Below are 25,776 nucleotides of genomic sequence, written 5' to 3'. Positions count from 1 at the left end.
CACTATGGGCTTGTCTCAGTCTGATGCATGCCTCTAGTCTACACCAAAGGACGCGCAGTTCTGCTTCTTCTGTTGACTCCTACAAACAATCACTCAAGTCGTTCCTTCTCGTGGCCGCTCTATCAGCTCCTTGCTCTGCAACTGGTGATGTCCTCACCATCGCCGCCTCCTTTGCCCGTCTCGCGCTCATCTCGAAAACCCCGGTCTTCCTCGCCACATCCAAATAGTGCGCCAAATGTTTCATCAAAGACGACGCGTTCCCAGTCGCGAGCACCACCTCCGTCTCCTGCTCCCCCTAACATCCTGCGTCAAACATCGAATGCCAGCTCCAACGCCTCCTCTGCCACATATGTGGAACCGCTTCCTGAGGTTTCTTGGAGGCAACGATCTAGAGAAGCGCGACACCCAGAGCAATCACCCGTGGTTCCCTCCCAGCAGGTGTATCCTTCGGAGCAAGGCGCATATATGACCCGTGGACCTTCAGACTCTAGCAAGATACTCCCGACATCCGCTTGGGCAAGGAAGTCCACTATAGATGATCGCACAGACCGCATATATGCGCAGTCACGAGATCCGCCAAGGTTCATCGTTCAATCTCCGTCGAACTCTTCCATGGATCGGGGCAGGGATAGCGGCGAAACAGCTTGGAGCCAGCCTTCCGTCCATGAACTCCGTACGAACCCAGGGCGGCTTCCCGACATGCCTCATCGTGACGAACACGCGCATATACGTGCCCTCTCAGCTGCTGGAGGCTTGCGTTCGCCTGCGGACTTGGCGCGACCGAAGTCAACATCGCGAAGCTCGAACAAGGGAAAAGACCGGTCTTTAAGCCCCCAGGTGACGCCGACCATGCCACCCGCATCGCCTACATTTGAATACAATTCCCCGAGCACAAATTTCAGCCCAAACGTGCAGACTGCCTCTGCTGCTGATAGCATGTCTCCGCATATGTTCGCGTACGACAAGTATTCCCGATACCCCTCCATGACTGGCACGAGTCCCGGGGATAAAGACAACTATGGTGGACGTACACGCAATCAGTCTTCTCGCACTGCAGTTGCCAATGAAGAAGATAACTCTCCAAATGTGACGAGACAACACTTGCGCAGTCGATCTCGAGGAGCAACAGACTCGCATAGCGACCGTGGATACCAGCGTTCTGTTGGGAGCAATTTGCCATCTAATGAGGGAGAGCGGGAGGTACCTCATACATCGGCAACAGGCGCGGAAAAGGTGTACTCCCGGTCGCCAGTTTCGCACGGGACCCCTGTAATCTCACCTTCGCCTGTGGTTCCTCCCATTCCCCCTCGGCACCCATGGTCTGTTTCTCCCAATTTCCAGCAAGCCCCAACTCCGCCTGCTCTCCCACCGCGACGAACGTTGCCGGTTTCTGATGCGACGCCAATTCCATGTGAAACGGTTAATCCGCCTTTACGGAGACGCGATCGACAGAAGAGCGGTTTGGTTTACGAAACTGCAGGGCAAAACGAACCAGAACAACGAGAGCGATCAGTCCCACCCAGAGATGTCAAGCCCCTGAAAGCCGTCACAGCTGATGAACTTACAATAGCTTTGGCAGCCCCGCCTCATGAAGCAATCCAAGCTGTCGAGCGGGTCAAAAGGGAAAGGACTACAACCTGGACTGCTGGCCAGGTTCACGACCCCGTTCTCAACTCCAGTTCCCGAGCGTTTGAAGAAGCGTGTCCACCTGCGTCGGAGGCTCGCAAGCGAGAGAGAACCAGGAGTGTAGGAACAGAAAAGGAAAGCGTTAGACACGGCCGAGAACGGACTAGGAGTGCAGCCACCACCCTACAACGCAAACAAACTGATACATTCGAGCAAGATGATGATGCTGGAAAGAGAAGCAGGACGAAAAGCGGCGGTACACTTCTCCAGGACAGCAGCCGTCGTGACACCGTCTCAGATGATATGCATGCTATTTTGATGGGCAAGATGCCCGAATTGGCTGAGGCTGGGGCTGTGACGAGAGCGAGCCGGCAAACGCCACGGCGAAAGTCGTCGAGGGGATCCATGGCGGCTGACAACCCGCCGAACGACCCCGAAGAGATCGCTCGAAACCGTGCGGAAGCGCTGGCGGCGCTGTCCGCACCCAACACGCCGAAGGAAAAAAGGCAGTCGGGAAGAAAAAGTCGCCCGGTGACACCTAGCGAGGATTCTCGGAAGAACGAACCTGTCAAGCTGAAAGGCTTGGGTATGGACATCCCCCTCCTTCAAGAGAAGGAACGAATTCATCAGAACCCCCCTTTTCAATCGTTCAATGGTCGGGTTCCTGCCCGCATGGACAATATGGAGACTCCTTCCCCAAATCCTGATTATTCACATCTGTTTGCGGCACTCGCTGATCCTTATACTCCTCCCGTGATTGAGCCTCAGCAACCGGAACATGAAGAACTTGAAACTGTCATCCTGGCTCCTAGCGATAATGAGACAGACGGTCCGCAACCAGAGGAGTATGACGACAATGGCGACGAAGTCGTATGGGATGGACGCGGGCAGGAAGATCACGAACCCCAAGAACCTCAGTACGAACGCTCACCCCAAGTACCGGATCTTCAGCGCAAGTCGTCTACGCTTCGGCCCCCCACTTCAAAGAGGGTGCTCACATCCAGCACGAGCGTCTCGAGCCTGGCTTGGTCGGGTGACGAGGAGGTTGAGAAAGGGATGAATTTCGCAGCTTCGAGATTACTGGCCGGTCTGAACGACGTCCCCGAAGAACTCGAAGAGGACATCCCCCATCAATATCATGCACATGACTTGAAACCTCATCATGCTGAGACATCGGTTCTCAATGAACCTCAAGAAGATATTAGAACATCTGGAGTACAGCAGAAAACGTGGCGTTCGACATTAAGCTCAACCGCAACATACCAGTCCCTGCTCGAGCGATACGGCTCGCTGGAAGTGCAGAGACAGGAGTTGATATTCGAGCTTACAACCTCAGAATCAGCATTTGTGCATGATATGCGCCTTGTGATCCGGCTCTTTATCCAACCGCTTCGTGATCGCTCACACCCTCCGACCTGGATTCCTGGCGTTCCAGCCGACGTTGGCCGCCTGTTTGATTGGCTTGATGATATTGTGCAAGTTCACGCCGATATCGTGAGAGTGTTGCACTCTGCTCGCCAGTCACAATATCCGGTCGTTCTTTCCTTTGCCCGCCTTTTATTGCCTGTGATCCCGAAGCTTGAGATCCATCAGCCCTATCTTGTTCGCTTGGAGGAAGTTTCTCGCACCATCGATAACATGATGAAGCAGCCTGAAAGTGACTTTGGGGAATTCCTGCGTATGCAAAGCGTCAGTGACGAATGGGATGGATTATCTCTCGGAAGCTGGCTCTTGAAGCCGGTGCAGCGATTGACAAAGTATGCTTCGTTTTTCAAAGTATGTACCTGTCTAGTGCATCTCAGACAGACATATACTTAATCATTTGCAGCAAATTCTTCAGTCGACGCCTCGAAATCATCAAGATCACATCTCTTCCATGTCACTCTACTACTCAACGGACACTGTAATCAGAATCATGCAGGAGGTCAAGGCGCGCGAGGAAGAATACGACATGGTCAGAATGCTTGCTTCTCGGATGACTGGATTGCCCAAGCACTTCCGGTTAGCAGAACGTGGCAGACGCCTGTTAGCCCAAGGTCCGCTCCTACGCCTCGAGGTTTCTCAGCGCACGTCTGGGGAGTACACAGACGTGAAGCCAACTCGCATATCGAGCCGAGATCGTAATCGCACGGGAACCTACAACCCAAGGATGAGCATGCAGTCAATCAATCACTCAGATGGATCTTCTTATGACTGGCCGACGACACCGTCTCTTGGTCTGAATGGTTCGCCTTATGCTTCAACAGACGGCATGTCGGCTACGAAAACTCCGTCTCCCCGTCATGGTGGACAAGGCGATTACTTCGGCAGGACCACGTTATCTCGGCAGGGGTCCACCAGAAGCTCCTCGAGCGACGAAAGAATAAGCGGAACCTCGATATATGCGTTCCTTTTCACTGATGTCATCGTGTTGGGAACTCCGCTGTCGGAACGCAATCCTCTTCTGCAGAATACAAGAAGATCAAAGCGAGCCCCACAATGGCAGTTATTGGGTGACGTTGGGCTAGCTCGAGTCATGGCATATACAGAATGTCCGCATAAATTCGGTGAGTAAGCCCAATGCAGATCACGTATCGCACTAACAAACAGCAGGTTATGAGTTTGTCTTGAGGGTGGACTTGTGTCCCGAATTACCAGGCGATGTTGTGTTCTCACATGCCAGTCCGCCCACGACAATCTATCTGAGTTTGCCAGAAAGTTTCTCCTCACAAGTCGACTCCCTGGAAGCAATGAAGAAGACTTGGCTCAATGCATTCGAATCGAGTGTTCTTCACACGCTCCGATCGCTGTCATTCCCCTCGATTGCTCCATTACGGATGCCGCTAGAGTTTTGTTTCACCTCGCCGACCTCGCCTCCCTTGTCCGACGAACATTTGCCTCGCAGCCCCTCTTCGTTCGCTCAGGACAATGCTGGCCCTGTCGAGACGGAACGAGGAGAGCGAGAATGGTGGTCTCATCGGTTTAAGCAAGTTGTGAACGAGTTTTTGCGGGATCGGGGTTACCGACCGGACATTGTGGAAATCCAGGCAGGCCCAACAGGCACGCTTGCCCAAAGAAAGGAGAAGCCCGATCGGCGAAAAAAGATGTCGACCGTGCACCAAGGTGTACCTGCTCCCCTTACACTGGTGACTGCATCTGCGGTGAATACAAAGCACTCTGAGAAAGGACGCGTCGCTGTTCCCGAGAACCAAGGTGGGATCATGAGGTTGCTTGGCCGTAGGGGTGCTTAGATCAACGGGCTTGCGCGAGAGACTCAATTCTTTTGTTCAGTTTCAGTTCACATACCAAATACCCGTTGATTCTTAGATATGTACAACAATAAATTATTAATACAATGGCAGCATCAAATTGTTGGCCAATGTATTAAATTGATGACCGAGCCATGTACGGAAGCGGGCCGGGATTCCTTCAGGTAGGGTTGCTCAGCCCCCGGGACTGTCCCTGTTAGAGTCAACAACATAAATACTGTGGGGGAAGACGCACAGCGCTAAGGACAACGCTCACCACCGCATTTCTTTGCCCACTTCAACTGTCTACCTTCGTTCCTCTCTTTCCATCCATTTTGAGTAACTTCTTCGTCTGTACTGCTACGTTCAACGAGTCGGGCGGAAGAGCAAGAAATTATGGCAGTCAAGTCAAAGTCGCGGCAGACTCGCTTTCCAGTCGTACGTCACCAATGTTCTCACTCAATCAGGTTATATGCTCACATCCATTCTCACAGGCGCGAATAAAGAAGATCATGCAGAAAGACGATGAGGTGGGAAAAGTCGCTCAGGCTACACCAGTGCTCATATGTGCGCATCTACCCTCTTTGTTATGACTCACTCTGAAGCGTTATTCCATGCAGCGAAAGCACTTGAGATCTTCATGCAGAAATTGGTTGACGAGGCAGCGCACGAGGCAAAGTCGAAAGGCTCTAGAAAAGTCGCCGCATATCACCTCAAGCGCACGATTGAGAGTATAGACATGTTCGACTTCCTCAAGGACTTGGTCGTGGGTGTGCCTGATCCAGGAGACAAACCAAAAAAGGAAGAGGTGGGCCATGATGGAGAGCCGAAGAAGAGGAGGGGACGCGGGAAGGGGAAGGCGAAGAAGAAGGAAGAGAGTGAGGAGGAGGAAGAGGAGGAGGAAGAGCACGAGCACGAGCACGAGCAGGAGGAGATGGATGAGGAGTATGATTGAGCCAGCTGCAGAGAGTGCCCTGTGCGGAGAATCCCCCCTCTCCCCCCTAGCGTTCGGGATGAGGGAGACGACTGGAGTACGGACAACAGCGGCTAGTGCATGCCAGGGTGACGACTACGTGTGAACAAGCACATGACGGCTTGTATTACTAGCTTGTACTGTGATACCCTACACAGCTGCTAATGAAGCAGATACCCCCTCTTGACATGTTCGGCTCACGATCGTCATGCTTCTCGTTCAGCTGTGTTTGATAGGTATCACTCATGTCGAAATATACATATTGTTCATGGTGTGGACAGGAGAATGGTTCCTAGAAGTACATAACGCGTCCGTTTCATGTCAATTCAACTTCCCCCCTCAGGACGAGCTGTTCCACAAGGCGGTATGAGATCAAGTGTATTCCTCGTTTCTTGATCTCCAAGGGAGTCCCGCTACATGCATAGAACAATAATCAGCTCAGTCCTATGGCATGATCCAGCGACGAGCTCACTCGGGCATCAGCACAGGTCCACAGTCCTGCTTGGTGCGTATGAACACCGCCTTGTCCAAATCTGGCGTTGACACTGTGCATAATTGTAATGTCTGCCCTGAAAGATAATAAGCAGAACAGCGCACCCATGCCACGTCCATCCGGAAGGATCTCATCCAGTGCTTGCAGCTCGGCGGGCAGGTTTCCCACCACGTCACGGATGAGCGACTCCTCAAATATCTGCTGATAGGACTCGATCAAGGTTTGTTCTGCAACGGAGAGACGCGTCTGCATTGCAGGGGTGCTGTTGATGTAGGACGCGTATCGCATAATCTGTCAGGGCAATAAGCAAGCCGTATGCTGTAGCTTAGAGATGATGCTTGCCTTCTCCTGTCGCGTAGCGATGTATGAACGTAGCAGCCACCCAACGCGATCTAGCTCCATCTGCACCAATCCAATCTTTTCATGATCCTCTTCACTCGCACCGTCAATCTTCAATACTCCAATGAGCTTTGCCTACTGTTCCTCATCAGCGTTTGTCCCAAGGCATGTTCGCGGTAGTCAAGCGTGCGCACCTGTGCATCCATATACCCCATAATCTTTCCCACGAGTTCGCCCTCAAACGACATGACGTCGGGCGAACATCGTTCCGTCATCCAGGCCTTGACGAGCAGAGAGATAGGATCTGTCCGATCATTGTCCAGGTCATCCGGGAAGGTGTCCTCTTGCGGTTCGGGGCTCGGTGAAGGTAGATGTGACTGGCCATTAGACCAGGATGTTCCCGTATTCCAGTCGGACATAGCAAGGGCGTCGAAGTGGACAAGGCCCGGCGCCAGCACAAATGCAAGAAAGCAGTCAGCTAGAGAGACGCGCACGCATTGCGCCTCGCGTTACGCGTCGCAACTAAAGGCGGGACCAGGTTTTCTGATGAGGGTCCACTCACAAACAAAAAGGTGCATACAACCACCACATTGTTCTCGTCGTCTACCGTAGACATGTCCCAGACTATAATCCTGTCAGTCTCTTCTCGACCCAATGGGATAACTGTTGACTACCATCCAGATATCCGTTGTCCAACTTCACCTTCACGACCAAGGAGGCGCAGCCTGAGGAGGATCCTTCAGTCGCCGCGCGCCTACAGCGACTACAGAATAACTATGAGGACTATGGGATGAGGCGTACAGTCGAAGGCGTGCTGGTTGTGCACGATCATGGACATCCGCATATTCTGATGCTCCAGATCGCGAACGCGTTCTTCAAGCTGTGCGTAACGCCTCCTCTACTCACCCCACCTGTCTAAGGAGTCATCGTCGACCTGTTTAGACCCGGCGACTATGTTAAACCGGGAGAGGATGAAGTTGAGGGGCTGAAGAAGCGGCTCGACGTTCGCCTTGAGCCAACGAGTCCGCCCTACAGTGAGAGTACGGACAACTGGGAGATTGGAGATTGCTTGGCACAATGGTGGCGACCAAACTTCGAGACGTTCATGGTATGTTCCTGCTTGCTGGGACAAACATTGTACTGACACATACTACGCAGTATCCGTTTATTCCAGCTCACGTTACTAAACCGAAGGAGTGCAAGAAAATGTTCCTCGTCCAGCTGCCAGAGAAAAAGGTCATGGCCGTGCCAAAAAATATGAAGCTGCTTGCCGTGCCACTGTTTGAATTATACGATAATTCAGCGAGGTGAGTGTTCTGGTCTTGGCCCGTTGCGGTCGTGCGAGCAAATGCTAACGCCTGCTCAGGTACGGCCCACAGTTGTCTGCTATCCCGCATCTCTTGTCTAGGTACAACTTTGTCATGCAGTGAGCGAAGGATGGTCTGACTGGAATGCGTGCGATGACTAAGAGTAGCCATCATGTAGCTTTATACGTTGTAATTTGTGCTGCAGAAATACTTTAAGATTATCTGCCTGAAAAGATCCCCACAAAGAAAACAAAGATACTGCGGTCACGTGGGGCAAAGAAGACCAAAGAATGGACAATAGAACGGAGGTAAACAAAATCTGTTTTTCAATATCGACCATATACTCAGGCGATGCACATGATCAGCTAATAACGCGACCAAGGGGTATCGCGTTGGTTTCTGCTCTCTATATACCTACCATTTTCAACGCTGGTACAAGTTGTACAGTGTCCGACCCCCGCAGTCTGTTTCTGTAGGTCATGGGAACCACTTGACAATCGTGCTGTCACTCACAGCTGCCCAGATAGCCGCTTTCCAATTACAAGTTCTCGTGCGTATTGTTTACGCACTTTTCACTGGTATTTTACACTGACCAGAGTGAAGGATGCACAGCCGCAAGAAGACAAGACCGTAGTTGCACGGCTGAGCCGGTTGCAGAAGGACTTCTAAGCATTTGGGATGAGACGAACTGTCGAGGGCATTCTGATGGTGCACGATCATGGGTATCCACATGTCCTAATCCTCCAAGTTTCGACATCATTCTTCAAACTGTGCGTTTGTCTTTCGCTTGTGTGGCACTGGATCTATTCTGACGCGTCCTGCAGGCCAGGTGATTACCTCAAACCCGGAGAAGATGAGATCGAGGGACTGCGCAGCCGATTGGATAGTCGCTTGCTGCACAGGTTTCAGGCGTTCAGTGAGGATATACAAGAATGGGCGATTGGCGACTGTGTTTCGAGGTGGTGGCGACCGAACTTTGAGACTTACATGGTGCGCTTCGTGTTTTATTCTACTGCCCCCACACAGAATCCTAATCTATCTCAATAGTACCCCTTCATTCCGGCTCATGTTACGCAGCCGAAAGAGTGCAAGAAAACATTCGTGGTTGCGCTTCCAGAGCACATGGTTTTGGCGGTGCCGAAGAATATGAAGCTCTTGGCCATACCTCTGTTTGAGTTGTACGAAAACGCGGAAAGGTATGTTTCAGCACTAAGCAGATCCAACACATTTGGCTCACTATTCAACATAGGTATGGTCAACAGCTGTCGACAATTCCAAACATGCTATCGGGTTATGATCTTGTGATGCTCTGACGGGACTGTATCATGTCGCATTTCCTTGGCCTGAGGGGAAAGATTTGTCCGTTTCCAGCATCTAGAGTGTCTTGCATTTGCACACGAATTGAGATGACATCATCGATGTATACAAGTCATGCATTGTCTTTTCCTTGTCATACTGAGACAGGGCCCTACAAATCACTAACAGGTTGAGATGTTACAAGTCCTCCAACATGGGAAGTACCGTATCAAGTTGCGGAGAATAGTGGATATACAATAAATACCAGGAGCCATGTAATCATGTTGCGCACGTCAACAATGTCGCAATAGCGGGCTGACCAACGTAAAACCATGTACATAATCCCTACGAAGACATCAGTGACGCGCGACAGGGAAACGGCAGCCATACGATCATGACGTATCCAGCAACGAGTAGTAGACCCTCGGCAGGAGTTGTCCACGCATCAAGAGAAGAGTTGTTGGTGAGGTACATGACACCTATAAGTATCGCAACTTCATATAGATCTACCCAGGACATGAGACTCTGTAACATTGCAAAGAATAAGTACACACCAAATAACAAAGACATTGGCTTGCCCAGTCCCCAACCAATCAAAACGACAAGAGGGAGCCAGAAGAGTGCAAACTCTATGATTATTTATCAGCATGTGCTAATGGAACGATTGAAGACTTGACGTACGAATCGATAAATCCATTGCAAGCCCACTAGGACGAGGAGGCAGTGGATCCGTCATAGGCAGCTTCCTATATGTCAATCTCATCTCTGTCAAAGAAGGCAAGTAGCACTCACGATGGCTCGTTGGAATAGATAGCACAGGCCAATGAGAACATCAGATCCAAAGGTGAGGAATGGAAGAAGGATAAGACCGAACCATCTGGCGCTCGTCAGGCTTTCTGTCTTAGGAGGAACGACAAGGTACCTACTCAAGAGTGAAAGGCTCTGTTGTGACGAAGGGGAAGCTATCAACCAGCTACGGAGAGAGAGTTAGCTAGATGACTCTCTGGATGAAGTCCGACACACCCATAGAACGGTCACAATAAGGACGCCAAGAAAGATTGCAACGAGGAAAATGCAAAGCCACGGAGGCACGATGGGCTCTTCTTCTTCGTAAATTTCCCTTATCTCGCGCTCTGGCGCTTCGTAGCTTACATCCTCGCTCACGATCCAAGGAAGAATCAGTCGGGAACCTAGGTAGACGACAATGAGAATAATCGCCATCCCCCTGCTGATTTGGAGAATTTCTGCTTGAGTGGTCGTGACTTGAGCGGTCGTCGCGGGAAGGGCGATGCCGAACGTTGCTGCGTAGAACGCAACAAGAACTAACAATGACAGAACCCTAGGAGAGTACATAAACCAATAATCTAGGGAAAAGCTGGAAGTCATACGCAAGTGAGATGAGAGATTGATTTAGTCGTGCCGGTGCACCCCCGGCCTGTGAAGCAAGCAGAGCAACCCCCGGGAGAACCAGAAGTTGTAGAAGTAGTACCCCTGCAACGACTGATTGAAGCAGCCGAAGTTCGCATCTCAGGAGGAGAATAACAGCAAGAGAAGCCGGGGCACCACTGAAAATAACTTGAGGGGGCATGCGATGACACAAACTAATTACTTACTTGCCTATCGTCACGGCCATTAGGCCGCCTAGTGTCTGTTATGGATATAAGCTGAAGCATCACTACCAATAGGTTGCACCCACCTTTCCCCAATGTAACTTCATCTGTGCCCCGAGGAAATCTAACACAATCTGCAAAGGAACAATCGCCACGAAAGAGACTGCTTGGCATTCAGTACCACGTTCTGGACAACAGGACAAACACCCACGAGCAAAGACGACTTTGAAGTCCCAATTGAGAAAGTGTCCAAGCCAAGCTATTGGTACGAAAAGAAGGAGGGCATTGAGCCATGTCCGTACCACCAGATATCGCAAGCCGCTTCCCGGGCCTTCTTCTCTCATGTCTGCTTGGCTTCGCCTCCACGCTTCAGCAGCATGGGTGCTTTCTCCGAAAGTTTCTTTTTCTGGTACTGGAGGCGGCTGAGCACCGGGAGCAAAGTAAGCATATTGAATTTCCTCTCTTGGAGTCGTGTATCGCCCGCCAGGATAAGGATAGGTCTTTCGTGCCGCTGTCATTGTGCGGCTCTGGTGTACCGGAGGAGGTACTTGTGCTGGTGTTTGTGCTGCATACGCTCGCTCAGCAATTGAAGCTTCCTCGTTATAAGTTCTTGGTGGTGGTCTCCAGGATACATTAGGATAGCTATGAGCAGGCGGCTTCGGAGGCGGTCGGGGAGGGCCAGGAAGTGGTGCATCTGGTTTAAACTCGGACGGTGCCATGTTCGAAGCTGGGCGCCAGTAACTGTCCGTGTAGTTCATATCGGTTCTATTCCAAGACGTCATGGTAAGGGGCGCGTCAATCACAAGCGTGAAAATAGCTTCAAAGTGCCAGGTAGACAGAAGGCCAGATATTGGCGAACAGGGACGCGATCTCACGTGACAATGGAGACCCTAGAGTTGTTGCCAATGGCCCTCACAGTCAGTGTTTCTGAGCAGCGTTTCTTCCAGTAAGTGTGAGGCAGTGACCAGGAACGCAATGAAGTAAAACCAGGCCTGGCTGGAATGTGAGGAGGATGGAAGGACGTGAAGTCGAGGCAAACATGCGGAGGGAACGTCCTTCGGTACCGGCTGCACTGCCCCTACTAGAGTAAACTCCACAAGACATAAGCAGCTTCCGGCCAGGGTCTTTCACATACCTTCGGCCTTCTGAATGTCATCAAAGCAATTTTAACCGCCAGACAAATGAAACGTCGAATACACAATAACATTAAACATAAATAACTCCTCCCTAGAAATACAACAAAGTTTCTTCTTCCAATAACGCCATCGACCAGCTAATGCTACAAGTAATAACCAATGCTTTCATAACTATCTAGAAACAAACAAAAGTCTCGAGCAAAAGGCACCTTCCTTTCAATGGGGATTGTCTACGTAAGTCAAAATGCATAAGGCTGAGGATGCAACTATCTGTTGCCATGAGTGGGTTGTTGGTGATTCTTTTTGGTTTTTCAGGTGTGGGATATTGCGATGATTGTACGTGCGATAAAGCCATCAAGGGTATTTCGTGACGGGTTGAAAACATTATGCCATGACGCTAGCCAGTAGGGCCATCCGGATCTGCGCGACATACGTCAGTAAGGCACCTCTCACAGGGTGAGTGAGGGGGCATACAAAGAGACCGTATCTCATCTGCCGGAAATAGACAGCTCGTCTGGAGTCGAAGTCGACTTCAGGGTCGATTTCTGGGACGCATTAGAGTCTTTGGATTGATGTAGATGTGAACGTGACTTACCGCTCACACGAGGAAGAGGATGCATAACAATCATCTCTGGTTTTGCACGGGCCAGAACTGCGTGATTAACAACATACGCGTCTTTGACGGCGTTGTAGTCATCCTGATTGGTGAAGCGCTCTTGTTGGACACGAGTAACATAGAGCACGTCGGTCTGGGAGAGGACCTCATCTAGCGTGCCGTACTCCGCAAACGGAATGCCCGCTTTGCGTGCTTCGCTTTTGACAGAAGAAGGCATTCCGAGTGACGGCGGGGAGACAAAGTTGAGCTTGACCTGATAATAAGCCAAGAGCTTAACGAGGCTGTGCACAGTCCTGCCGTTCTTCAGATCGCCCATCATCGTGACAACCTTGCCGTTGACGGTACCGAGCTCAGAACGAATGGTATATACGTCAAGCAGGGCCTGAGTTGGATGTTCTCCGATACCATCGCCAGCATTGATAATTGGTACAGGCGAATACTTGGCAGCTTGCTGAGCACTGCCAACTGAGGGATGGCGGATGACGATGGCGTCGGTATAGCACGCTAGAGTCCGGATGGTGTCGGGCAACGTTTCTCCCTTAACGACCGAAGAACGATCTGTAGGCACCTGAACAACTTCTCCACCAAGCCTCTTCATGGCGGCTTCAAACGAAGATGACGTTCTGGTCGACGGCTCATAAAACAGTGTACACAAGACCCGACCGCGCAGGACGTCCAAGCTGCCATTACGTTCCACCTGCAGGCGCATCTCATGTGCAATATTGAAGAGATCATGTACATCCTGATGAGAGAATTGCCCAACGGAGAGTATATGACGACGGCTGAAGGCTGGATGACCTGTGAAGCCAGCGAAGGGCCGGGTGGGACCACGAGGCGCAGTGCTAACCATGCTCTGAGGTGTGGCAGTAGTAGCAGCGGTTGCAGTGGACAAATGCGTCAAACCCGGAACAGCGCCTGCGTCGGTGGCACGCAACTGAGGCGATTTGTAAGCGCTCCCACTGCTCAAAGTAGGAGATGGTGGAACTTCTTGCAGCTGCGGCCTGACCGCAGAAGCAATGGATGTCCTGCGAGGCTTCTCCACCGTGTGACGTTTGGGCGAGATCATGCCAGAGACATCCCGGCCCATAGGTGTTGAAACCACGATGCCGTCTAAATACGCTGTGTGGCCCTGCATGACAACGCGATGAACGGTGCCAGGCAACATACGACCTTCCAATGGTGACCAATGCGTCTGGCGGGGCGTGAAGACCGCGTTACGATCCACCACAACCTCTACATGTGAGGACGGTTGCTCGGGAATATCGAAGATCCTCATCGGATTGTCATGTAGCCGGATCTTGATGTCGTCTAGTGTCAGCCTTCCATCCATAACAGCAGACATGAGCAAGGGCATCGTTTCTTCGAAGCCGGACCCAGGAGTGTATTGGTGACCAAGGGCCTTGGCAAGCTGATAAGGCATCGGGCCAGTTGAGAACACATCAATAAAGGCGAGGTTCTCCCATAATGCTTGCTGATCGGCTAATGTCGGCAGGCAGGGCGCATGGAGATATTTCTCGCGTGTAAAAAACAACGAATACACGGACACATCACAGGTGACCTTGAGGTCCTTCCCTTTGCTCAGCGCGATCAAGAGGATATCTTCTTTTGTGCGGACGTTAGTAACGTGCACGCTTCTGTTGTTCAGGCTAGCGAGCAACAGTATCGAGGCCAGTTCATTTGTGGTGGCATCAGTCACGATGGGTTTGTCAGCAGGCCATGTGGTGAAATGGGCTGCTGTGACGGCAATGCTCTCTGCGCTGGTAAGGCACAACGATTTGGCAGCGATCTTGAGGTCATCCGAATGAACGTTATCCGCAGTGGCGACAACAGACAAAGCATAATCACAGTATGTCTTCCCGGAAACTTGGCGTTGAGCAAGCTCCAGGGCCTGGTCGTCCTTAATCCCGCCGTCGGAAATAATGTGCATAGTAGTGAAGCCACCACTGACAGAGGCCCTAGTCGCCTGGAGGAGAGAATCCAGGTCCTGGTGTAGCAAGTCCGGCACATACGCGTTTACATTGATGAGGCCGGGGAAGGTGAAGGTTGTGTGGGATGTCTTGAAGTCCGTAGGTGACACATCCAAGGCCAACTTGCGGACGAGTGCCTCTACAAGGAGTTTGGCCACTTTGACATTGGTAATGATTGGAATTGCAAAATCAACAGCCATCCGCCGGGTCATGTAACCACGACTATTATAGCCTTCTGGCCGACGATACTTGTTACGTGACGGCAGGTTGATATATAGGTCGATGAGACGGTTGGACAAATGCTGAGTCAACGAATACTCAAGCTTCTGCTTGTCTGTCACACCAGCAGGAAGCGCCTCTAGGTACTTGCATGGGACATGGTGCTCAGTGAAGAAATCGGCAGTTCCGGCAGTAGCAAAGAGGTTGTACCCGGCGCGATGAAGCTTCTGAACTGATGGCAGCATCTCGAGCTTCTCTTTGTATCCACCAATAGAGATGAGGATGTTGCTTTTTGGCTTGACATTGCCAGTCGCCAAGAAAGCTTTCATGTAGGCCTCGAACTTGTTTTCTCCGAAACAAGCAACTTCACCCGTAGAAGCCATTTCGACACCCAAAACAGGGTCGGCGCCGGCCAGACGGCTGAAACTGAACTGAGGTGCCTTTACACCGACATAATCGGGAGGAAGGTTTAGATCGGGATATGATTCGACAGGAATGCCGAGCATGACCTTGGTAGCCATCTCCACGGCATCTACTCCGGTCACCTTGCTGACGAAAGGGAACGAGCGTGCGGCGCGGAGATTACACTCGATCACTTTGATCTCGTTGTTCTTTGCAATGAACTGAATGTTGAATGGGCCGGTCACGTTCAGAGCATTCCCAATCTTTTGTGTGGCATCTTCGATGCGGCGGACAGTCTCGGGGTCCAGATCCTGGGGAGGCAATACGAGAGTAGCGTCGCCGGAGTGCACACCTGCATTCTCGATATGCTCCGAGATGTAGTGCATAACAAGCTTGCCGTCCTTGGCGATGGCGTCCATTTCAATTTCCTTTGCCTCTTCAATGTATTTAGAGATGACGACAGGGTAGTCCCTTGAAACTTCCGCAGCCTGTCCAAGGAAGTTCGAGAGGTCGTCCGCAGAGTACACCACATTCATTGCAGCACCCGACAGGACGTATGAAGGGCGCACAAGCACTGGATAGTTCACTTTTGCACAGAACTCGTGCGCCTCTTGCAGGCTCGTTAGTTCTTTCCACAAAGGCTGATCCACGCCGATCTTATCGAGCAAACGAGAGAATTTGAAGCGATTCTCCGCAGTATCGATCATTTCCGGGGAAGTGCCAAAAATAGTGACATTCTGGCGGTATAAGGGCAGGGCGATGTTATTGGGTGTTTGCCCCCCCATGGAAAGGATGAGACCAGATGAGTGCTCAACATCATAGATGTCTAGAACGGTCTCGAGACTAATATTCTCGAAGTACAGACGATCTGCTTCATCGTAATCTGTACTGACCGTTTCCGGGTTGTAGTTGACCATTACCGTCTTGTAGCCTTGTTGACGAAGAGTACGGATGGCGCGCACCGCGCACCAGTCGAATTCAACAGAGGAGCCAATGCGATAAACACCAGAGCCTAGCACGATGATACCGCGATCCCCAAACGACACGTCGTGCTCTACGGCGTTGTACGTCGTATAGAGATAGTTCGTGTATGCGGGGAACTCTGCAGCCACGGTATCGATCTGCTTCACGAACGGCGCAATTTCATACTCCTGTCGGAGGCGACGGATAGCGAGCTCGTTCGAGCTAAGATAGGAAGCAAGCTGACGATCACAAAAGCCCATCCTCTTAGCCTGGCGAAGCATACCCGGGGAAATAGTCGAAGCAGTGAATTCCCTGCTGGCAACTTAGCCATCAAAGTCACATTGAGAGAGACTTGCACTTACGTAAGCATTTGTGACATGCCCCACAGTGACTCTAGTTTGCGCAAGAACCACTTGTCGATGTTGGTCAGTTCCCAAATCCTGTCGACCGAATAGCCCTCCTGGAATGCAGTAGCAATGGCGAACATGCGCATATCCGTGGGGTTGGATAGCTCATCTTCGAGGAGGGCATGAAGATGTTGCTTGTTCTCTGCCTTCCAACTGGTCTACGAAGGTCGTCAGGGTCCGAATCAGATTCAAGATGCAGACAAAATATACTGGATCAAATCCGCCAAAAGAATCATCAATGGCCCGAATGGCCTTCTGAATCGTTTCCTCGAACGTCCTCCCAATGCTCATAACCTCACCAACGCTCTTCATGCTCGAGTTGAGCAACTTGCTTACTCGCGTAAACTTCTTCAGGTCCCAGCGGGGGAACTTTACGACAACGTAATCGAGGGAAGGCTCGAAACAGGCGCACGTGACTTTGGTCACGGAATTCTTGATCTCGTTAAGAGGGATGCCGAGACCCAGCTTGGCGGCGATGAAGGCAAGAGGGTAACCAGTAGCCTTTGAAGCGAGAGCGGAGGAACGACTCAGTCGAGCTAAGAGATAAATCAGTTCATCCTCCCACACGCTTTCAGTGACAGCGTACCGTTGACTTCGATAATACAATACTCTTTGGAGAAGGGATTCAACGCATACTGAATGTTACACTCTCCAACAACGCCTAGGTGCCGGATTACGTTGACCGCCGTGGTACGCAACATATTATACTCTGTGTCCGACAGCGTCTGAGACGGGGCAACCACGATCGAGTCTCCAGTATGAATTCCCAGAGGGTCGAAGTTCTGTCAAGTATGAGCACCAATCTCGTGATCAAGGATGACCAGGGGACTCACCTCCATGTTGCAAACAGTGATACAATTATCCCGGCAATCGCGCACAACCTCGTACTCGATCTCCTTCCAGCCCTTCATGCTCTTCTCCACCAGCACCTGCGGGCTGGTCGCGAAAGCCTTGTTGCAAAGGACCGTGAGCTCCTGCTCATTCTTCGCAAATCCAGAGCCGAGCCCTCCAAGCGCGAAGGCAGCACGGACAATGACGGGATAGCCGATCGACGTGGCAGCGGCCACAGCCTCTGGGACGGTCGTCGCACTGGCGGATTGGGCGCAGCGCTCACCAATCTGCTCCATGCTCCTAGCAAAGAGCTCTCTATCTTCGGTCATTATGATCGTGTCGATAGGCGTGCCCAAGACCTGCACCCCAAGCTTGGCGAATTCATCCTTGAGCTGTATGCCCACGTTGAGTGCGGTCTGGCCACCAAAAGTGACGTAGATCCCGTCCGGACGCTCGTAGTTGATGACCTTGCGTACAAACTCGCTCGTGACTGGGAGGTAGTAGACCTTGTCCGCCATTCCCTTGCTCGTCGCGATGGTAGCGATGTTCGGGTTGAGAAGGATGCTATAAATGCCCTCCTCTTTCAGTGCTTTGAGCGCTTGCGAGCCGGAATAGTCAAATTCGCCAGCCTGGCCGATGGACAGCCCTCCTGAGCCGAGGATGAGAACCTTTCTAACCGTCGCGCGAGGTACACGATGCTCGTTCTCAACTCTGGATCCACCTGGCATGGTGACTGCAGTAGGAGGCTGCTTCGTCGCATAGTCCACGACCTTGCCGATGAAGACATCAAACAAGAACTCGGTATCCCTCGGACCAGGTGTGGATTCCGGATGAAACTGGACAGAGAAAAACGGTTTCTCAGCATGATAAATACCTTCGTTGCTCCCATCGTTCGCGTTCTGGAACAACTCCTGCCATCCTTCTGGCAATGTATGCGCATCTACTTCGAATCCGTGGTTCTGAGAGGTGATATAGCACCTTCCAGACTGCGCATCCGTGCAGGGGATATTGTGTCCGCGGTTACCGTATTTCATCTTCTTGGTGTTTGCGCCAGCGGCGAGTGCGAGCAACTGGTGACCAAGACAGATACCGAAGATGGGTTTCAAAGCGTCACCTGTCTGCGAGAGCGCGCTGCGTAACCGTGCAATGGTGGCCGACACCGTGGTCGGGTCACCCGGGCCGTTCGAGATGAACAGGCCATCGTACGCGTCCTCAGAGATGGCGAGGAAGTCATAATCCCAAGGGACGACTTTGAGCTCGATGCCCCGACTGGTGAAGCACCGGATCTGATTGTACTTCATTCCTACGTCCACCGCGATGACCCGAATGGGGCGACCAGAGGGGTGCATGAGGGGATCTACGCTAGACACCTCCTTCGGGTTGAATATGCGCGCCTGGGTGATCGAGACCATCTGGACGAGGTTGAGCGAATTAGGATCGGAGAAAGGCAAGTCTTCGTAGTTTTCTTTCCACGCGCCGGAGCTCGTTGGGCTGCCCGTCCTGCTTGCTACACGTGACGAAGGCATGGTTGCGGTAAGTGCATCAGTGGCGGTGGTACCGTACGGCATGCTCAGTCTGTCAGGCGTTCCGGGGCGCCGCACAAGCACCTTGCATAGCATGCTTCCCTTCTCACGAATGCGCTTTGTCAAAGCACGGGTATCGACGCCGTAAATTGCAGGTATGCCGTTTTCCTTCAGCCAATCGCCAAGGGAGCTCTTCGCAAGCCAGTGCGAGAAATCCTCCGAGTAGTAGGCGACAATCAGTGCTGCGATATGGATCTTGGAGGATTCGAACTCAAGGGGTAATTCGCGGATGGGAGCGGTCTTGCGTTCTGGAACACCATAGTTACCCACGAGGGGGTAAGTGAGCACAAGGATCTGGCCCTCGTATGACGGGTCCGTCAAGCTTTCCGTATAACCAACCATTCCTGCGCCCCGAGCGTGCTTCAGCCAACCGCCCCAGTAGAGGAGCAGGAAGGCGGCTCACCGGTCTGGAATACACACTCGCCAGCGACGCTCTTCCCTGGCGCACCGAAGCTGATTCCCTCATATGCCGTCCCGTCCGCCAACTCAAGCACTGCATCTCCATTACCAAATCCGGTCGCAGTCAGGGCTGAAGGCAGCACGGTCACAGGAGGGGCCGGGGTCACCGGGATGAAGGGCGAGCGAAGGGTAGGTCCGCCGTTCACATTTTCGGCAGCAGCATTGGCTGCTTCCTGCGCCGCTCCAGCGGTATTGATGGGCTCTGTAGGCGTGGCATCGAGCTCGAACTCGGAGCCCGCTGAGCTGCCGCTGGTACTGAGACCCGAGCTGGGAACAGCCATGAGGCGGGGATCGGCAAGGCCGGTGGATATGGTGAACATCGGGGCCTGCCCAGCAGTGCCGTTGGTGTGAACATGCTTATCCGATGATGGTTCCATCGTTTTGTTTCTGCTTCTCTCCGTATTTCCTTTGCTGGTCGTTGAAGTTCGTTAGGTGGTGCTGTGGAGTTCGCGCCGAGGAAGAAAGATGTGAGGATATCCGAGAGAGGAAGAAAGAGATCGTTTGGATTACAGTCACGTAGCTCTGATGAAATGAAAAGAGTCGCGCGAATGGTGTCCGTCTTCTCCAGTTTCTTTCTGGAGGAGAGGAGAGAAAGAGAAAGAAAAGCTTAGAACGCGAACCCCGAGTCAAATTTAACGCGTCCAACGGTTGCTCAGCCTCTCCGACTCCGATGACCAAAATAAAATTTCATTCTCCGATTCTCAGGGACGTGATCATAGCAAGGGTATTGAGAAAAAGGGAGAGTACAACAGAGTGCGTTTATTCTCTATCACAGTTAAGATTAATGTACATCCAGTTCATTATCATTACAATACTATGCAGTGGTATTTACGTGGAGGACAATAATGAAAGTCATTAAATGAAAAGAAGGTGTCATCGCACCCAAAAGAGACAGAAAGCAAGACAGCCTCCCCACCGACCCTACATCGACCCTTCTTTGTTGTTGCGGATATACGCTTGCAGCAAGTCCAAGCTAATCTGAGAACTCCCGCCTTGCACTTGTTGTCCTTGTTGTTGCTGCATCCCAAATCCGGCCAGGTTCATCGGAATCATCCCCTGCCCTCCTCCACCCCCTTGAGTGTTGAATCCTCCTTGCTGTTGCTGGGTCATATTGCCCACCCCCACGCCACCCATATTCAAACCACCCATGGCCATGGCTTGCTGCAGCTGCTGGGCGTTAAATCCCCCCATCCCACCGCCACCACTAGGGTTCTGTGGGGCCAAAGGTTGATTGAACATGTTCTGTATCGTTTGATTGATGTTCATGCCATTGCCTGGACCACCGGGCATGCCACCGCCCATCCCGGCTTGCTGCCCCATTCCACCATTATTGTTCATCATGAAGTTCTGCATCGCCGTCATCGCAGCGTTGTTGACCCCGCCCATATTGCCGGCCATGCCGTTAGGTCCACTTTGCATCCCGACACGCACTCCAACCTGATTCGGTGCTTGCCCCTGCATTCCGTTCGCTGCCTGTAGTTGAGTCTGTCGGATACGCATCAGGGTCTGTTGAGCCCACTGCTTCTGCTGCTGCCACTGCTCCGGATTTGTGCCAGGGGGTGGAGCGGGCATACGAAGTATTTGTTGCATTTGCTGAATTATGCGCGACCGTTGGCCTTGTTGCTGCAGTTGAGGTTGCTGCTGCGATAGCTGAGGTTGTTGTTGGGGTAGCTGAGGTTGTTGCTGTGGAGCAAGCTGTTGCGGCTGAACTTGCGCTTGCATCGTTGTCCGTTGCATGGCCTGCTGTTGCATGACCTGCTGTTGTGGGGTCTGGTGTGGCATAGGCTGAGGTTGACCAGGCTGGGTTATCTGCTGCTGCGGTTGCTGCAAACCTTGATTAGATGCTTGATTCCGGGCCTGCACTTGAGCCTGAGCCTGAGCCTGAGCAGTCTGAGCCTGGATAAGCATCCGCAGATACGCTTGCCGTTGTTCTTCGGTAACCATTGGCAGTCCAGGACGTCCGTTGACCATGGCCTGCTGTTGTGGCTGCTGTTGTGGCTGCTGCTGCTGCTGCAATTGTGCTTGCTGCAATTGCAATAGCATGGCAGGATTTTGTGATATCATTGGGGCAAGAACATTGGAAGGCTGGGGACCAGTGAATTGCGGGGGAACTGCCCTGTCGTGGAAGCAAATTGCCATAACCATCTTGACGTCCTTAGGAATAGGAGGATACATAAGTACCAGTCCAGTATCCTGCCTACCATTCATGGGAACAGGGATGTAAGCAAGCCTAGCACCCCTCTGAAACATATCGTTGAACTGCTGGAACATATTCTGGTTGAACTGCGCTTTGTCGCCTAATTTCGAATCCGCGACGGGAGTGATCCACAATGCAAGCGCCATTTCCATCAGTTTTTTCACATACGTCTTTTCCCCGAAGCGACTTGCAAACCAGGCTGGTACATGAAGGCTGTCCGGCCAGCTTCTGAGAAGCTGCTGACTAAAAACGCACACATGAGAACGGTATGCGAGGACGCCATGGCATCATGACATACATTGCTTCCACTCGGGTATCTTGCCGATTCAACCTACCCACACCAGCGAACACCATCAAGTTTTGTCCCGTGTCTGATTTCCAAGTGAACGCAATGTCTCGTAACGCCTCGGTGTTTAGGAACGGCAGTCGGGGGGCTCCTTGTCCCTGATTTGAAATCTGAACACCTCCCGGTTGCTGCATCGGCATTCCTTGACTACTCGTAGCCATAGGCGTACTCTGCTGTATTTGAGGCTGCATGTTCTGCTGGACCATAGCCATTGGACCCTGTGCGGGCATCTGCTGCATGTGCGGAGCTTGCTGTTGCACTTGGGCATGTGGTTGAGTTGTCGACGGCCGAGTGATACTAGGTTGGGACTGGTTCTCGCCTAGTATGGGACTGTTGCGCATCTGATTGTGGCCAGCCACAGCACCAGGTCGAGGCAACTGACGTGGAGGGACCTGACTCGACAGGGGTATATGTGGCGAGTCAGGTGGAGGTGGAGTCGACTGAGCTGGCAGTAGGGGATGCTGTGCAGCCTGAGCCTGTTGTGCCATCTGGGCTTGCAGAGCAGCTGTGTACTTCTGATGTTGCTGTAACAAAAAGTTTTTCTGTTGTGCTTGAAGTGCGGCTGCGTTTGAGACCGTACTCTCTGGCCGAGAGGGTACGGGTGCTGGCTGCTGAGGCTGAGATGGCCCCGCGTTAACAGACGGAGGGACATTCCCAACAGACGGTGGTCCTGTTGGTAGCATGTTGCTCTGTCTAGGCCACCGAGCATGCACGAGCTCATAAAGACTCTGGTGCATTCTCTCATGTTTGGGCGAAGCGAGCTTGCGTGCAGTTACGCCCAGCCCTCCCAAGACAGCAAGAGCTCGAGCCCTGGAGATATCTTCGACCGTTGCGGACGAATTGTTAGCAGCAAGCTCAGTCTTGACTCTTTGTTGTAGTGCGGGAGGGAGCTGTTGGAAGTAATCTTGAGCTACCTTGTCTAATGCTCGCTTGATTGTTTCAGGATCATTCAAATCTACGCTCACAGGAGGCGGCGTTGGTGGGAAGGGGTAAAGGGTGCCAGGAGGGTGAGCCCGGGGAGACGGCAATGACATGGATGCGCTCTGCGTTAACAGGTTATTGACTTGTTGTCCTCCGGCGGATGGATTCGTCTGTCCAGGTGCTGCAGCATTTGTGGAAACGGAGCGAGCATGTCCCGAAATATTGACATTTGCCTGCTGTGCTCCAGAAAATAAAGGTGCGGGCAACTGGGCCGATGCCGGTGCAGCAATCCTGTTCTGTGCGTTCGGGATGCCTTGTATGCTGGCACTGCGCGAGTGGGTTCCAGCAGGAGGCTGCTTCGCAGTTGCACCCAGTACGACTGAGCTCGGTTGAGGCATGGGTCCGTTGGCAGCGGCCGCTGAACCATTTTGATTGTTCATCGCCAACACGGATTGCCACTGAGCCGGCACGTTCGGTGGTGGCACCGCGGAAATGACTGAGGGTTGTGCTGGAGCGGCATTTTGCAGCTGTATTTGAGCTGGTACGCTGCCTGTAGGTCCAGCCGGGAGGGGCGGCAGAGACATATGAGGTGCTGCTAAACGACGTCCAGCCAATCCACTAGGGGCAGGATGATTAGCTGGTGCAGACTGTACCTGTACCGGGGCACTCTCGTTCTGAGAGGGTGGGTGAGGAGGGTTGGTAACGCTTGGTGGTTGGCCCATAGAGGAGGCAGGAGGTTGGAGCGGCGGGTGAGGACCTGCTGAAGCATCTGTGCTATTTCGGGCACGTTTAGAGTTTGGAGACTGCGCCATGTCAGATTCTGGTGTTGGTCGTTTTGCTGGAGTATTCGCATTGGGCGCTGATTGAGAAAGGACTTCTTCGAGAATAGATCAGGACCCGTTCGAAGCCCCTGTAGACCCTTGGACTCACTGGTGTCGAACCCAGCCAATAACATCTGGAAGTGAGGGAAATGCGGCGGCCGGTTGAACCACACCTCGGATGGTTTGGGTGTTGCCGCTGCATGTAGTTCTGCTATCTTTGGCGCGCTATTCATGTTGATAACGGACAAGTTGATGTTCAACTGGCCAGGGGAATCAGGGGTAGGCATGCGGGACGATTGGGGAACAACGTACCTGTTTCAGCTTCTCTGGCAATTGACCCCACGCACATCCATCAAAGTCTGTGTACTTGTTGCGAATCGCACGAGCACCAGTGTCCGGGAGAAGAGCACTGAGCAGCACCATATGGCGGACGGGATTGGTCATGTGTTTTTGTAGTTTAGAATCTGCGAACGAGCGCAGTTTGGTATGCGATGGTACAGGTGGGCCGGGCGGATTATGGTCGACAAATCCTTCGTTCGCCTGGGACTTGAACAGCTGCCGGACCGTGAGTCAAGAACACTGGTGGAGTGGGTGCAGGCGCGTACCTCCATTCCCGCCACGATACCCTCCACCATGGCGCCTTTACCCTTGGCACCCGTGCCGGGACGGATTCCAAATTTGCTTAGGCATGCCTCCTTGCTCTGGTAACGAGGTAGCATCGACTCGACGCTCTCGAACCAGTGAAGAGGGTTGAGCATTTCGTTCGTCTGGGTGGTGTCGAAGGTGACAGACGCCATGCGGATCTGACCATGTTTCTGGATGGCAGTGAATGTAAGAAAGGAGAGGTTGATGATTGATCAATACGTACGTGCGACTCAGGATATTGCTTAATCAATGCCGTGATCAGGGGGACAACCATGCTGAGTTGCCCCGGCTGGCAATATCTGTCGAGCACGACCACAATGGGGACATCCGGAGGTGTATTGGCGACTGGCACCATTAGATAAAAACTTCTTTGCAACGCTCTACTGTTCAGATGGTTGTTGGAATGAGAGACGTGAATATATGCGCGTGCTGCGAGGAGGGGGGCGGTATGTCAGGTTTCCGGGTAGTACTGTTGATGGCCTCCCAGCGTTGGTGGCGGTGACAATTATTACGTGGTGTGTCAGGACGGCATGGGCGGAGACAAACGACCCTGATAGTTCTTGGTATTCTCGTGTTTCACGATCACCATGAAACAATATATTTTGATCACAACATGATATCTATGCAATGTAAAATGAAAACAAACGGTTACATTGTTACTGAATGGATATATGTAAATAGATAGATGCAACCAACCAATATCATCAGAGCTCAATCAGATGCGGAAACACAGCTTTAACGACTTTCCATCTTGATTCTCTTGGAGGGCGGGCCTTCATTGGCGAGTTTATTTTTCAGTCTCTCTTCCACTATTTTGCTGAGTCTTTCACGCCCCTCAGCCACTGAAGCGTATGTCGTTTTCAGCTCCATCCTCTCTCGTTCCAATGTAACCCAGACTTTGTATCTCGTGTTTGAATCGATCATAATAGGCTCCGAGTGGAACTCAGGAAGACCAAAGTTGTTGTCCCTGCAGAAGTCTGCATCCCAGGTTAGACAACCTGGACTGCTCAATAATACGGACATACCGAGCAGTTCGTTGAAGAACGATTTGGTCTTGATCAGAGACACTGGCGTCTTCTGGCTGTTGTCGTCCCGTGTTCTTTTTTGGGGATTCTTGAGGAGCATTCCTTTGGAGGTGTCTGCGTTTCGGTCGATATCGGCCGATTTTGAAGCTGACGGAGATGTCCCGGAGGGAGGCACAGGGATGGCAACTGAAGGAGATGGCTTGGATGAACTAGCCGTCACAACTGGTGAGTTTTTAGGCGCAAGAAGAGCAACGACAGCAGCAGAGGATAGCCCCAGCGTAGTGGGCGAAATGGTCGGCAGTTTCCCATTGACAGCCAGTCTCCTGTCATCCCAATGCAAAGACGGCCGCCATTGGTCAGACGTGTC

At 52.2% G+C, this 25,776-nt stretch overlaps 7 protein-coding genes across 7 annotated transcripts; 3 read left to right on the top strand and 4 right to left on the bottom strand.

Annotated features, from left to right (window-relative positions):
- Positions 1–4,389: 4,389 nt before the first annotated feature.
- DACRYDRAFT_24719 (uncharacterized protein) lies at positions 4,390–4,953 on the top strand (the record flags this gene model as incomplete). Its single annotated transcript, XM_040773813.1, has 1 exon — positions 4,390–4,953. A coding segment is annotated over exon 1 (344 nt), but the record flags the coding sequence as incomplete, so codon positions are not given.
- Positions 4,954–5,119: 166 nt separating this feature from the next.
- DACRYDRAFT_24718 (histone-fold-containing protein) lies at positions 5,120–6,006 on the top strand. Its single transcript, XM_040773812.1, is given in 4 exon segments — positions 5,120–5,291; positions 5,348–5,420; positions 5,474–5,619; positions 5,639–6,006. The coding sequence occupies 4 exon segments, from the start codon at positions 5,250–5,252 to the stop codon at positions 5,930–5,932; spliced, it is 555 nt and encodes a 184-aa protein (XP_040625157.1). The 5' UTR covers positions 5,120–5,249; the 3' UTR covers positions 5,933–6,006.
- A 2-nt stretch (positions 6,007–6,008) lies between these two features.
- On the bottom strand, positions 6,009–7,131 carry DACRYDRAFT_24717 (uncharacterized protein). The gene is made up of 5 exons (XM_040773811.1): positions 6,853–7,131; positions 6,662–6,793; positions 6,424–6,610; positions 6,299–6,371; positions 6,009–6,239 (listed from the first exon to the last, which is right to left on the bottom strand). The coding sequence occupies exons 1-5, from the start codon at positions 7,075–7,077 to the stop codon at positions 6,143–6,145; spliced, it is 714 nt and encodes a 237-aa protein (XP_040625156.1). The 5' UTR covers positions 7,078–7,131; the 3' UTR covers positions 6,009–6,142.
- A 141-nt stretch (positions 7,132–7,272) lies between these two features.
- DACRYDRAFT_96795 (cleavage and polyadenylation specific factor 5) lies at positions 7,273–8,124 on the top strand (the record flags this gene model as incomplete). The annotated part of the gene is made up of 5 exons (XM_040777401.1): positions 7,273–7,292; positions 7,340–7,540; positions 7,601–7,766; positions 7,817–7,965; positions 8,025–8,124. 5 exons carry the CDS (start codon positions 7,273–7,275, stop codon positions 8,086–8,088), a joined length of 600 nt encoding a protein of 199 aa, XP_040625155.1. The 3' UTR covers positions 8,089–8,124.
- A 1,416-nt stretch (positions 8,125–9,540) lies between these two features.
- On the bottom strand, positions 9,541–11,590 carry DACRYDRAFT_111228 (uncharacterized protein; the record flags this gene model as incomplete). The annotated part of the gene is made up of 11 exons (XM_040769197.1): positions 9,541–9,606; positions 9,652–9,767; positions 9,816–9,890; positions 9,943–10,003; positions 10,054–10,138; positions 10,188–10,234; positions 10,285–10,600; positions 10,650–10,826; positions 10,875–10,909; positions 10,958–11,034; positions 11,083–11,590. 11 exons carry the CDS (start codon positions 11,588–11,590, stop codon positions 9,541–9,543), a joined length of 1,563 nt encoding a protein of 520 aa, XP_040625154.1.
- Positions 11,591–12,391: 801 nt separating this feature from the next.
- DACRYDRAFT_58011 (carbamoyl-phosphate synth) lies at positions 12,392–19,735 on the bottom strand (the record flags this gene model as incomplete). Its single annotated transcript, XM_040775476.1, has 9 exons — positions 12,392–12,427; positions 12,482–12,552; positions 12,603–13,557; positions 13,666–16,486; positions 16,537–16,715; positions 16,792–17,117; positions 17,168–17,363; positions 17,415–19,339; positions 19,399–19,735. 9 exons carry the CDS (start codon positions 19,733–19,735, stop codon positions 12,392–12,394), a joined length of 6,846 nt encoding a protein of 2,281 aa, XP_040625153.1.
- Positions 19,736–20,930: 1,195 nt separating this feature from the next.
- Positions 20,931–21,510, bottom strand: DACRYDRAFT_24714 (uncharacterized protein; the record flags this gene model as incomplete). The annotated part of the gene is made up of 1 exon (XM_040773810.1): positions 20,931–21,510. A coding segment is annotated over exon 1 (544 nt), but the record flags the coding sequence as incomplete, so codon positions are not given.
- Between the last annotated feature and the right edge of the window lie 4,266 nt (positions 21,511–25,776).

Source organism: Dacryopinax primogenitus (genome assembly GCF_000292625.1).
Source record: "Dacryopinax primogenitus strain DJM-731 SS1 chromosome Unknown DACRYscaffold_20, whole genome shotgun sequence".
Classification (NCBI taxonomy): domain Eukaryota; kingdom Fungi; phylum Basidiomycota; class Dacrymycetes; order Dacrymycetales; family Dacrymycetaceae; genus Dacryopinax; species Dacryopinax primogenitus.
The sequence above is the reverse complement of the archived record's forward strand: the minus strand, read 5'-3'. Positions and strand labels throughout refer to the sequence as shown.

Coding starts and splice junctions, on each gene's coding strand:
- DACRYDRAFT_24718 (XM_040773812.1), top strand. CDS start 5,250: ATGGCAGTCAAGTCAAAGTCGCGGCAGACTCGCTTTCCAGTC. Junction 5,292..5,347: donor GGCAGACTCGCTTTCCAGTC/GTACGTCACCAA, acceptor CCATTCTCACAG/GCGCGAATAAAGAAGATCAT. Junction 5,421..5,473: donor GGCTACACCAGTGCTCATAT/GTGCGCATCTAC, acceptor TATTCCATGCAG/CGAAAGCACTTGAGATCTTC.
- DACRYDRAFT_24717 (XM_040773811.1), bottom strand. CDS start 7,077: ATGTCCGACTGGAATACGGGAACATCCTGGTCTAATGGCCAGTCACAT. Junction 6,794..6,852: donor TGGGGTATATGGATGCACAG/GTGCGCACGCTT, acceptor GAGGAACAGTAG/GCAAAGCTCATTGGAGTATT. Junction 6,372..6,423: donor TCCGGATGGACGTGGCATGG/GTGCGCTGTTCT, acceptor AATTATGCACAG/TGTCAACGCCAGATTTGGAC.